This window comes from Castor canadensis, chromosome 9 (genome assembly GCF_047511655.1).
Source record: "Castor canadensis chromosome 9, mCasCan1.hap1v2, whole genome shotgun sequence".
In the NCBI taxonomy this organism is placed as follows: domain Eukaryota; kingdom Metazoa; phylum Chordata; class Mammalia; order Rodentia; family Castoridae; genus Castor; species Castor canadensis.
In genome coordinates this window covers 39,293,455-39,307,318 of record NC_133394.1, presented here as the reverse complement: position 1 = coordinate 39,307,318, position 13,864 = coordinate 39,293,455, and the positions used below count along the sequence as shown (strand labels likewise).

The 13,864-nt window shown below is 32.9% G+C and overlaps 1 protein-coding gene across 1 annotated transcript in view; it reads right to left on the bottom strand.

Annotated features, from left to right (window-relative positions):
• Nucleotides 1–1,434: 1,434 nt before the first annotated feature.
• The window catches only part of Arhgef38 (Rho guanine nucleotide exchange factor 38), a 127,456-nt gene continuing 115,026 nt past the window's right edge, over nucleotides 1,435–13,864 (bottom strand). Inside the window, exons 11-14 of the mRNA XM_074041479.1 lie at nucleotides 12,939–13,085; nucleotides 11,940–12,138; nucleotides 11,533–11,792; nucleotides 1,435–5,725 (exon numbers count right to left, since the gene is read on the bottom strand). Of these exons, the coding sequence (XP_073897580.1) occupies nucleotides 5,540–5,725; nucleotides 11,533–11,792; nucleotides 11,940–12,138; nucleotides 12,939–13,085 (792 nt within the window). The 3' untranslated portion in view covers nucleotides 1,435–5,539. The remainder of the gene's footprint in view (nucleotides 5,726–11,532; nucleotides 11,793–11,939; nucleotides 12,139–12,938; nucleotides 13,086–13,864) is intronic.

The following is a 13,864-nucleotide window of genomic DNA, read 5'->3' as shown; positions in this document are numbered from 1 at the left end:
AACTTATTCCCACAGTTAGAAGACTATGAGTAGCATTCTTTTATCAATCTTGATGTGTGCTACAAAATCTTCAAATTTTTTTTTTTTGGCAGTACTAGGGCTTGAAAAATCTTCATTGTTTAAACCCCTAATCTAAAACCCTCTTCCTTAATTATCTAGGTTTTTCTAACATCATTATTCTAAAATATATTCAGAAATGATCTCTGTGAAGATAAAGCTTTTAAATTAAGCTTGATCTTTTTCTAGGAAAGATTATTTTAAACTGTTCTTTTAAGTAATGGCACCATATTACTCATGGTAAATTAGGATCCAAGATTGAAATAATCCCATTACTTACACATGGAGTAAATGTCTATTTATAAGCTTGGAATCTGTCTGCAGATGTTTTTGTTTTGAGAAACAAATTTCTGTTGATAAAAACATAAGTTTGGCATAAACTCCATATCCCATTTAGGATAAAAAACACATTTATTTTAAAAACGCTACCATTGTTTATATTCAGAACAGTTTGGACTTAACAAAATGACCTAACACAACTCAACAACTATAGCAGTTAATGTAACCTCAGTACCTAGAAGAAATTTAAGTGGTAATATTGAGTACAGTTGCATGTTAGCATTTGAAATGAAAAGTTTTACCCCATCATAGAATATATATGCTAGAACTGAGGAGAAAAGCAATTGTTTTAATTTCTATTGCACTTCAGGGAAGACTTTAGGAATTAACTTATCCTTCAGTGAATATGATTATTTGGTACAGATAATACATGTGTATATCTATTTTATATGAGTATGCACACATTTAATAAAGTATACAACTTACAACTCAGTAGAAGTATATTTGATATTAGAGTTTAATTGTCTCAAGTAACTGATTTTTCATATTACAAAGAGATACTAGACTAACAGCAGTGATGAAAGTAGCAATAGTATTTATCATTTAATTTGTTATACATAAGAAGACAAGTGTTTCTCTTGAATTTAAGTTGTGTGAGGGGAGAGATCTTGTTTTGTCTTGTATTGTAATCTATGGCTGTCAATATTTGTTGGCTCAGTAATGAGTGGATAGGTAAGCAGGTATGATCATAAGTAAGCTTTTAGGATTGAATATTCAAATCCCATTTTCATGCAGATTTGATCATTATCACTTTTCTGTGTTGTGTATTGTGCTTTCTCTAAGATTAACCTAGGTTTTAGTGATTTAAAAAAGAAAAATGAAGACAAAAAAGTAAAGGGAAAATACTGTTAAAACACTGGCCTTGAAACTGAATAACCTGATTTTGAATCCCTGTCTTTTCATGTATGCTCCTTTATTTCCTTCTTTATAAAATATATATATATATATATGTATATATATATATATATATATTTTATATATATATATATATACATATATATATATATACATATATATATATATATAATATATATATATGAAAATGAGATAAAATGGAAGGTGTCTGAGCTGGGGATGTGGCTTAAGCAGTAGAGTGCCTTCTTTGCAAGCACAAAGCCCTGAGTTCAAATTGCAGTCCCACCAAAAAAAAGGAAGATAACTAATACACATAGTCCCCAACTTATGATGGATTGGATGGATTGACTTACAGTTTTTCCATGGTGCAAAAGTGATACACATCTAGTAGAGCCTGTACTTTGAATTTTAAGCCTTTCCCAGGCCTAGCCATATGCTGTATGATATTCTTTCACATTTGGGGCAGTAACAGCAAATTGCAGCTCCCAGCCATTCAAATGCTCATGCTGGCAAATAACCCATACTCTACAGTGTACTGAGTTGCTAAACTATGATGATGAGTAGGTTAAGTGTACTAAGTGTGTTTTTAACCTAGAAAATTCTCTCAGTGGGTTTATCGGGACATCAATCATGGGTAGAGACACTTCTGAATTTAAAGGCTAGATTATTCCAATTCTTAACAAGGATGTGGTAATACGTATTAGTAACAGAATATAAACTGTAATGACCATAGGTTGCATAGGAAAAACATTTTATCACGATAAAAATTTTTATTACCATAATTATAAAAATTATATAAGAGAAAGCTATGAGTACATTTATAAAGATAACAAGATTGTTATCTTTAAGTGAAATAAGTTTAATTTACTAAGAATATATTCCCTAAGTTTTTAATGAGAAAATCTTATTCCAGGCTTTTCTAAAGTGTTTTTTTTTTTTTTTAAATAAGGCAAACCTTACCTGTATCTAGCTAGAATATAATATTGTGGAAACAACAGCTAATCTACAGATACTCAGCTTGAGTTTGAGTAGCCCTTGAGTAAAACTATGTTATGTTGGAATAATTTTATAGACCACAGACAATTACTGATGAGTTTTAGTAATATATTAGTGTATGTAGAGAGAGGTGAGTAACTAAAATATAGACTTTTAAAACAGTAAACATTTTAAAAATAATGATCTATCCCAATGACTATAAAGTCCAGTGTCTTTCTAGTCAATGAAATTTAATTACTTCCTCATTAACTGTAATGTAAAATTAAATATCTCACTCAGTTTAAGCTTTATGAGGTCTGTATGTTTCCAGTGTTTAGTAGTGCATTGAGTACATTATTAGGAAGCCATGCTTATTAAACAGGATTTAAATAAGGTATTTGTTTTGTTTGTTTTTTGCTATTCTTGTGATAGAAAGATTTCCTTATATGAGTAGTAAAAACGTTAATTTTTGTAAATCACCCAAACTGCGTTCATCCTAAATAGTTGCAGGTACTAATAGCCATCTCTAAAAGTGCAAAGTACGTTTTCACAAACATGGAATATGCCAGTACTTAAAGTATGTCATGTACTGCTTCATTCCTCTGATTTAAAATTTGCATTATATCTCTTCTACACTACTCAACCTTCATGCTCAAGACATTTTTCTGAAGTGCAAGGAATGTTCGAATGGTGGCATTGTGGCTTTTTTATTTCAGTGCCCACAGCAATTTTGTATTATTAGATTAATTTTTACACTTTCTAAATTATGTATACTATAAGTTTAGAGCATCTGTATTTTTAAATAAAATATGTATATTCACTTATTTGTTTTAGAAAGGAAAATTAGCTACAAAAATTTCCCCTTCATTCTTGGTTAAAAAAAAAAAAACCTACTTCAGAGGATTCTATTCTGTTCAGTAATATTAATTATTAAAAAGAATAAAACAAAATAATTACATTGTCATACATAGCTTTAATTATACTGATGCCATCAGCAGTATTAGCTTTTAAACTTCTTAAAGTCATGTATCTCATAGCTATCTTGGAATTTTATTTCCCTTGGGCTCAATACAATAAAGTCTGATCTCAAAATTATAATTTACTTGATTTTAAGCAAAATACAAAGAAAATGAGAGTATTGTATTTTTAAAGCCTATTTTTAGTAAATGTATTCACCACAATAGTAGGGAATTGCAGTAAGCAGCCTCATTACAACTCTTGTTCAGCAGCTAACTGCAGGTATGATTTTTGGTGTATGGATTCTTCAAAGGTCAGACAGGAAGTATTAATCCTAGTTCCACACCCAGTAGAGAAAGCCTCTTATGGACATCTGGTTACTTATTTCAGCCAAAAAAGGTCTGTGCTATTTATATAATTCTTCATTCTTGCAGGGTGTATTAAAGCTCATACATATGTCTATATAATGCATAATGAATATATATAATTGCCCCACTATTTTGGTCTTTGGCCGTGTTCATAGCTTTCACAAGTAGCAAGTTTGGATTTTTTGCTTTACCCTGGGCAAATGAGTTTACTTTTGTTTTAAATTTTAGTACAAAGGCTAATTAAAAGATATTTTAAAATCCCTATAGCTGGACTGGGGTGTAGCTCAGTGATAGAGTACTTGCCTAAAATCCCTATATATCTAAAAGTCTTCTTTTAGTATCCCACTCAAAAAAATATTTTAACATAAGCAACTTGTCAATGAGACTCTGTAAAGCCATTTTTAGATTAATGATTTTAGAAACATCATAAAATGCAAATGTTTCTTTCATATAAGTATGCATTTCTGTGGTTGTACATGTCATATATGTGTGTGTTTGTTACCTGCAGCTGCCCTCTGAAAAGTAACACTTATTTTGGTGGTTGTATTCCTCAGTAATATATTAACATAATATACATTATACAGATGAAATAAATCTTTCAAAGTAATAATAAAATCTTAAAATTTAATGTCATTACCACATTTTGTATGGACAATGAAAGTCTACCTTAATTTGGTTTTAAAAGGAAATCATTAAAGTCAAATTTAATGTTTTCTGTACCAAAGAAGCATCTTTGGTTTGATAAAGTGTCTTGACAATACTCCTGAAATCTTGGAGGACAATTATCTAAGCAACCCAAATTAAAGTTCAGTGTCCCAGACATTGTGTTATAACAAATGTTATCCTCAGTCCTTGCCTTATCTAAATAGAAATCTGCAACTAAAAATATTTACATCTTGGCTCAGAACACAGAACACACATTCCCCATTCATTATCCAAATTATTAAGTGATCCAAAAATATTTTCCTCATTAAAGTATCATTAGTAATCATGTAAAATAGTTTTTAAACAATTATACTTTCAAAAATGGTTAAGCAAAAGAGTAAAAATAGGTAATAAACCTAGACAGTTATTTTATCATTGTAGCCCTTAATTCTGAAAAATGAAATACTTAAACGTCAGCATGAGAGAAAAATAGTCATCCTCAGTTTTTATTATTTGCATCAGTAAATGCTTTGCAAATAACAAATTATACACTCCTGGAGGAGCAGAGTATAGTAGTTAGAAACAGGGACCCTGGATCCAGACCACCTATGTTTGAGTCCCAGCCATCCTGGCTATGTTAGTTGGTCTAAACTACTTCACCTCTCTGGGCTATGGTCTCCTCTTATTACATAAAACATTTAAAACAATATCTGTCACATATTCACTCAGTAAATGTTGGATATTATAGCAAATGAATCAGTTTTTTCCTCTTTTGATTCAAAACCTATTAAAAGCTCCATATTAAAGATTTCTAATTGGCTATTAATTAGTTCCTATTTTTAGGAATTTACTTATGCTTTGGTTTGTACATATGTGTATGATCTATATTATACACATATATAAACTGCATATGTGTATATATATATAAACACATGTATATGCAAATGGGAAATATAAAAACCAGAAACATGTTTGAGGCAAAACACATAATACAGTAAAAAATGAAATTACAGTAAATTGAAGAAACTTATCCTTAGATCCAACATTTCATGATGATAAAAGACATTTCTCCTTTCAAAAAATCTCCATCTTGTAGTTTATAGATGGAGCCTGGGTGGTTTGCTTTGCTGTTTCTGTTGGCTTAGTATTTCCTTCAACATGTATTGTTTATAGTACATTCATGAAATAATCCCATTAGAAAGCATAGTCTTCCTTAAAATCTGGTGTAGTATCAGTTCACGCAGTTTGGAGGTTTCTTGCTATCTGGGCCAAAGTTCCAGAATGTCAGTTTTATGAGGTAGTCAGTCCACACCTTGCCAGGAAATGGTCAGAGGTGTATTTTCTTAAGCATAAGTCATCCTTCCAAGGTAGTTAGCTGGCACATATCCTTTCTGCCCATGAGCTTCAGCTAACCACCACTCTTTATTTCCACTTAGATCACAAAATCTAAGTATGTGGACTCTTTGGTACTCCTGAAGACTGAGTTCATGCTCACTCCGTGCTTGAAAAGCATGAACTGCGTAGAATATCTAGACAAAGAAACACATGTCATTATCGGAACCAAAACGATATAGCCATTCTTATTCCATTGGACAGAGTTTGAATTGCTATGCTTTGAGGCAATTTGGCAGTTTCTATTGAAGCACTTTTTAATGTTAATTCCTTTTGAGTCAATAATATCTCTAAGAATCTTCTACAGAAATAGAAATACTGGTAGATATTTTTGCACAACAATGTTATTGCAATAGCTGTATGGTGAAAGGGGGGAGAAGTATGGAAATGCCTAAAGGTTTAGCAAGAAGAGAATAAATTCTAGACCTTCATACTAAGGAAATCTGTAATCATTAAAATAACGATTTCTGATAGTAACAATAGAAAGTGCTTATGATTAAATAGTAAGCAAAAATATATAAAATCAGGTAATCAATATATGCCTAAAATTTCTAGATTTCTTTGAATGTTGGGATGATGGGTAATTTTCATTATTACATCTTTGTTCCTTTGTTTATTTTTCAAACCTTTATGATCACATTGTATTAAATTTATAATTTACAAATTATGTTAATGACCTAGATGAAACTAATAAAACATATTTCAATTAAGAGAATTTTTCTCTGACCTCAAAAGAATACTTCATAACTATTAGTGCACTGTAAGCCTTAAAGTAAGTGCTTAGTACATTGTCCAGTGAAATCATAAGACTGATGACAAAAATGTTTTGTTATATATTCATTTGTTTATAATAAGATTTTATGTAGTACCTACTAAGTGCCAGACATTATTTTATCAGGAGCCTTACAACTCAGCCAGGAAAATAAGAAATGTCAACAAAGCAAAATAAAACAACAAAAAATCCCAATAATAACAACACCAACAGAAACCTCTACACAAAGATGACACATGAGCTGGATTTTGAAAGCATTAACCTCTTATAAATGACATAGTTGACAAATGGGGTTAAAATGTCATTCAAAAGTACAGAAAAAAATATATAGGAAAAGGCAAGCATATTAACTTTCAAAATTGAGGCCCAATAGATAAAACACATAAGTATTATGTGTTGAATTCCTATGAGGAATAAGGTGACTACACTGAGCAGAAAAAGACACTGGGTAGTTTGGGGAGAGGACTATGTTGTTACTTACGTTGTTATTTAAATTTGATAAAACTCTGGTTCCATTGATTGGTTTACTGTCTTAGTAACCAGCATGATCGGCTCCTCAAGGAAAGGAACCATATTGCCATGACCTCTTCCTGCCTAAATTTATGTGTTGAAATCCTAACCCCTAAGGTGATGATATTGATTTGGGAGGTGATTAAGTCATGAGGACAAAACTTTCATGAATGGGATCAATTCCTTTACAAAATAAGCCCAAGAATCTAGATCTAAAAAACAAATTTAAAAAAATATTATGACATAATTGTAAAATGGGAACTGTTGGGGGTGGGGGGAAACGAGATGGGAAGGAAAAAGGAGATGGTGACAGTGTGAATATGACAGAAGTACATTATAGATAGGTAGATGATAGATAGATAGATAGATAGATAGATAGATAGATAGATAGTTGATGTATATATTAGAAAATAACATCATGAAACCCACTAAAAAAAGAAGGGAGAGAAGGGGATTAAGATAGAGTAATATAGACAGGGTGAATTTGACCAAAGTACATTATATGCCTGTAAATATCACAATGAAACTCCTTTGTATAATTAATTCATACTAATAAAATAATTTTTTAGAAAGAAGCTCGACAGAAACCCCTCATCCTTTCCATCAGGTGAAAACCTAGCCAGAAGATGCCATCAATGAACTAGAAAGTTGGCTCTCAACAAACACCAAAAATACCATTATCTTGATCTTAGACTTCTAGCTTCTACAACTGTGAGAGATTTCTATTGTTTACAAGCCACCCAGTTTATAGTATTTGTTATAACTGCCTGAATGGGCTAGGGCACATTTAAACTTTTTTCTGCTGACCACCTCATGGCAATAATTAAAATATTTGATGACTTAAACTGAGTTAGGCTAAAGGTATACAGGAGATCGTTGTTTCTCTTACAACATACAAGAGAAATTAGTTTGTAATAAAAGTAAAGAGGAAAACAAAAAGGGAGTAGGTATAAATTCTTCAGCAATGGAGTATCACCAATAATAAGCACCTTTTTTAGAGCTTGTAACAGTTTATGCCACATGTGCTTTATCCTCAACAACCCTGAGAGTTGAGACTTGGAGAAGAATTAATCTTAGAGTGAATTAGTACTGCTAGGACCCATATCTTCCAATTCCAAAATCCTGTGCTTGATCTGTTTCTCATACTGTTTTAGGAACCAAATTCTTGTCTAACAAGGATACACAAAGTATATTCTTGTGGGAAGGGATTTAGTCTTATTCTAGAAAGAAAGAAAGGAACTGGAGCTTCTAATATATTGCTAATGTTGTTTGGAAAGTAAAAACATCAAATAGATCCACCCACAGGAGCCTAGTGAAGGATTTGGTTTGCAAAAAACATCCAGGAGTGTGTGGTGCTAAAATACAGCTCCTGAAATAATCTGCAGAGCCTGCATTAGCAGTTACTAACCATTATTTGCAATTTATACAATATGTGTTCTATACCAATTCAGCCATAAATTGTTTCAGCAGGATGGATTAGCCACTAATATCCCATTCTGAAATATTTGTGGTAGTCTTTCACTTTCAGGCACTTCCATATATATATGTATTATAGCCTGATTTGGCTCATCTCCTCTATTATTTTTCTTTCTACCTTAGTCCATTTCTTATGGTGGTTTCAAATGGTTTAAAAATTTCTACATTCATTCTTGTATGGAGAGCACATCAATCATATTCAATTTCACTGTGTAGCTGTCTTAAACACAAAAATGTCATTTTTTTCTTCTTTTTTCCAAAACAAAATTGGAGAACAGGAAGATAGAACAGGTCCTGCCCAGGGAGTGGGGGGGTTGGTGCCAGTGAGAAGGAGGAAGAGGTGGGTAAATGGTGAAGGAGGGTGAATATGGTCCAAGTGCTGTGTACACGTGTATGTAAATGGAAAAATGGTACCTGTTGTAACTATTCTAGGAATGTGGAACAGAGGAGATGAAGGAGAATGGTGGAGGATATGAATTCATGTACAATACATATGAAATATTATAAGAACTTTTGTAAATGCCACAATGTACCCTCACCCAGCACAACAATAAAAGAATAAATTTCTTTTGATTTATGCCAAAAAAATAAAAAATCTTTCATGTTGATAAGTAATCCTCTAAATCTTCATTTAATGAGTTCTTAAATACATTATGCTATATCCTGTTAATTGTTGAACTAATTTTGGACAATGACATACTAGACATGTCGCATCACCATAAGTAGTTGAAAATGTAGAGATGAAGGACCAGACCATGAACTTAGAAAAATTAGTAGCAAAACAATTAATTTATTGCAAATCAAAAATTGTGACTTCAATATTATTTTTGCAGAAGTAAAAAGAGCACTAGTTCTCAGCTATTGAACTGTCCTCTGAACTAGATTTTAGCAATTATTAAACCTGGTCCTCTTCCTTTGTAAAGTGCCAAGACAACATTCTGCTTGCCAAACAAGACTGTCAGATACTGTGGACTCCAAGATTCCAAACAGACCCCAAGAGTCCCACCCCCCAGTAGTACATGTCCTATATAATTTTCCTTTGATGGTAGGTGGAACTTAATGTGATGAGATTTCACTCCTGTGATTAGGCTATGTTATATGTTAACAGTAAAGAGATTTTGTGGAGGTGCCTTATAAGGATCCTAAGAAATGACTTTGACTTAGTCAAATGAAGAACATGCTAGATGGATAGGATCAAATCAGAAGAGGTCTTTAAAAGTGTGTCTAGGCCTTTTCCAAAGGGAGAAATGAGAAGACAAAGAGATACTTGTCTACTAACCTTGGAGAAACAAAAAGCCATGCTATAAACTGCAAAGCAAGTAAGAGCCATAACTCAATACTGAACTAGGTTTAGGATGTCTTGACAAACTTTGTCCTCAGATTTCTGTCCTAGGTTATTGTCCAAGGAAGAATCTATTAGGATATTTAATCAATGCTATATATTTCACTGATAAAAATTCATTAATTACCATTGCAACATGTCTTCTAGGAACTCTGAATAAACTAACAGTGAACAATTAATAGAGAAACAGCGTTTTGAAACTTCAAGGTAGAAGGGTGATAAGAACACATAGTAATATCCAGACAAATTAAAACTCAGTCCTTTCCTGGAGAAAAGATTCACAAATTAATATATCTGATAAATAATTTGCATCCAGAGTTTATAAAGAACTCTTACAGCTAGAAAATAAGAAGAAAAATGATCCATTAAAAAAGGGAAGTGCTTGAATAGACACTTTATCAAAGAAAAGAAAGTGGTAAATAAGCACATGAAAAGATGCTCAGCAGGACTAGCCACTAAGGCAATTCAAATTAAACCAGTACAGAGATACCACTTCATACCCACTAAGATGGCGGTAATATAAAAAGTAACTAGTGCTGGTGCGAATGTGCAGAAATTGCAACCAAAAATCTTCCTACATTGCTGGTAGGAATGTAAAATGTTTTTTCAAAGACATTTTGAAAAACAACCTGGCATTTTCTTAAAAGGTTAAACATAAATTTACCATACCTGGATGACTAGATTAAGATTCTTAACAACATTATGCTAAGTAAAAAAAGCCAGCTACAAAACACCAAATATTGTATCATGCTACTCATATGAAATATACAGAGAAGATAAATCTATTGAGGTGGAAAATAGATTAGTGGCTTCCTGAAGTTGAAGGTGAAAAGGGCAGTGACTGCAAATGGGTATAAAGAATCTTTAGGAGTGAGAGAAATGCTCTATTTGCCTTAGGCTGATGATGGCATCAATTCTATAAATATACTAAGTCATTCAATTTTACACTTAAAATGGATCATAGAAAATGTAAATAAGCCCCAAATAAAGCTAATTTTTAAAAAGCAGTCATGAATTGGACAGCAATTAATGTTAATAAAAAAAACTGAATACATAAAATATTTTTGAAAGGCAGTAGGGCAATGTCTATAAAGACTTTATATGTATGCTTTGACTCGCCAATATTTTTAGGGATTTTCCTTACAAATATAAAGACGTACAAAAATAGAAGAGCAAGTACTTTCATTGAAATGTTATTTGAAATTTTTGGAACACAATATTCTAAATATTTTAGCCTAATAATTATATATAAGGCTATAGTATGGAGAATTTTTCAAAAGTGGAAGAGTTATTTAGGTACAGTTTTGTCTAAGGTATATTTTAAGTGAAAAAATCTGTAACACATCCATTTTTCAATTGTGTAAATATATTCATTTGTGCTGAAGATGTGGCTCACGTGGTAGAAAGCATGCCTGCAATTCAAACCCCAGTATTGTCAATATATATAAATGTGTGTTTGTGTATATACATATATATAGCTTTACTGCAATGGTGGAGTGTAAAAAGACCATCTTCACTTTAAGTATTTAGCAGCATGGTAGTACCAAGAACAGCTTCTATTTATTAAGTATTATTATTTATTAAGTATGCCAGATGTTTTGCATATACACATATTAATCCTACAATATAGGAATTATTGTCCTCTTTGTTTCATTTGAGGAAACAGGCTCAAAGAATTAAATTCTTTGCAAAGCAGACCACAGAGAGTACATGTAAATAGACCTTGGTCTCTTTGATGTAAAAGTTGGCACTTCTCTACCAAGTCTTACAGTACAACAGTGTGCAGTTAGAGATTTTATGATTTGAACAGCCAAGTATTTTCACATCAAGGTTCAAATTCTTACCTGTTCATCAACCTCTTGATAACTGTCAATGTCAGTGCCATTTGTTTCAAGCTTTCCACAAGTGCCACTGAGAGATGAGCTGCTGTCACTTATGCTACCTTCAGGAGTGTCTGTGACACTGTCACTAGCTGGCCGTGAGGACACAAAAAGGCTGATGTTGTCAAAATCATCATCATAGAATCTGTTCTCAGCATCCATCTTCTGTACCTTCGCTGGATTGTAGGGTTTTAGGAAGGAGGAATACACATATCCTTTTACAACTATGTAGGAAATAAAAAGAAAGAAGAATGAAGATCATGTGTGTACACTTCCGAAATGTGTGTTTCAAAGAGTACACAGAGGCCACTGGAAAAATCTTAACCTAAAAAGGGGTAGTAGTTCTGGGGAAAACAAACAAACAAACTTACTTCCTGTGTCAACAAGCCACCTGCTTGTACTCCCTAGTGGGTCTTTCTGTTCCATCACAGCCACCAACTCTCCTTCTAGAAGATTGATGTCATATTCTTGTGTAGCATTGCACTTGCGCTTAGCTTGGTAGAGTTCCTCTGCACTGTATGAGGACAGAAGTTTGGAGCGGTGAATGTCATTTTGATGTGGCACTTCTGGCTGGGAAAGGGAAGGAGAAGTTTGCTTTAGATGGTTGTGTAATAAAATCCTCATTGAGTTAAGTATTTCTTCTCTGAAAAAATTTTTAAGTATAGTTGAACACTGATTTGAATTTACTTCAAGGTGGAAGCTTAAATCAAGCTATTATTGGAAAGTACTCAGCTCAGTTAATCAGGGAAAAACTCTCTAGTAAGCACTTGAGGGCAGTGTTGTAGAACAGAAAAAAAATTCAACGGAGAATAAGAAGGCAGAAGTTCTAATCCCTATTAAATATTGAGCAGCATTTTAACTCTTTGCTATTTTTAGATACACCCAGGCATATTAAGCACTTGAAAATATTTAATTCAGCAAATTACGTATGTGTGTGTCTTTTTGGGAGGGAATGGTGGAATATCAGTAAATTAAGCAGGAGTCAAGAGGTGTGGATTCTCTCCAAGCTCAGGCACTAAATGACTTTGAGAAAACCACTTTATCTCTTTCTTGAAAATGAAAGGGTTGAACTATATGATTTATCTCTTTAAAATTCTAGTCAACAAATACTTATTGAGTGCCTACCTGTGTCAAGCACCATTTTAGGAATGTCAGAGATACATCATGTACAAAACAGAAACAAAAAAAACATTCGTTTATGAAACTTACAGTATAAGGGATAGAAATAGACACTGAAGAAATTTAAAACATAATAAAGAAATTGTAAGATAGTAGAATGAAGTAAATGACATGGAAAATAATATGATACTATAAATGTAAACAAGGCAAGGAAATGAAGTTTATCATTGTCACAAATGTGCTAAACTCACCAGACTCTGCTGCATAGTCTTCTTCTTTTCAAAACTAAGTTTCCTCTCAATGAAGGTGGCACTGTGGTCCTTTACAAAATTCAGATTCTGAATCTCTTCTAGTACTCGATTCTGAATACCAGAGATGCTTGAGACCAACGGTGGCACCTATGGTAGAAATGATATTGCATGGTTTGAGACAACTAGATAATCACATTGGGTTTTAAATTTACCAGAATCGTGACAATCATTTCAGAAAGTCTATAATGTGCCACAGTGAAAAATTCAGGCAACTGTAGAGTTTTTATGTAGTATGCTGTCTTTGGAAACCCCATGAGAATTATAGGAATCTTTTGAAGTTTTAAAGCTAAATAAAAGAGCACAGAGAGGAAAAATAACAATAAAATGTTGGAAGAAATGCTCAGAAATTAATGGCAATGAGCAGTCCCATGTGGAGAGGAGGACAGTGGCAAGGAGAAAGAGGCTAAAGCAAGAAGCACTGATTAAGAGTCTGTGCTAGCTTTATTTTAAAAATGTTTTTACTAGTATATACTAATTTATAAAGGAGGATTCATTGTGACATTCCCATATACAAATATATTGTATCCAGCAGATTCTTTGACATGCTCCCCATCAAGAGGACAGCTTATGTTCCTGCCTTTCAGAACTAAAGAGGGAGGGGACTTGATGGTTGTTTTGTTTGCTGTGCTGGGGTGCTGGAGACCAAACCCAAGACTTCACACATGGTGGGCAGTCACCGTATCACTAATCCACACTGTGAACCCCAAGGGGTCTTTATGGCGGCCCAGATGAATAAATAGATGGTTTACATGAACAGAACTACGGAAATGATGTGTCTGACTTTTAAGATTAGGCTAAAAAAGACCATGGAGTTTTGGCTGCTTCTCTTGGGACTCTCACTCTGGAGGCAATTAGTCACTGTGGAA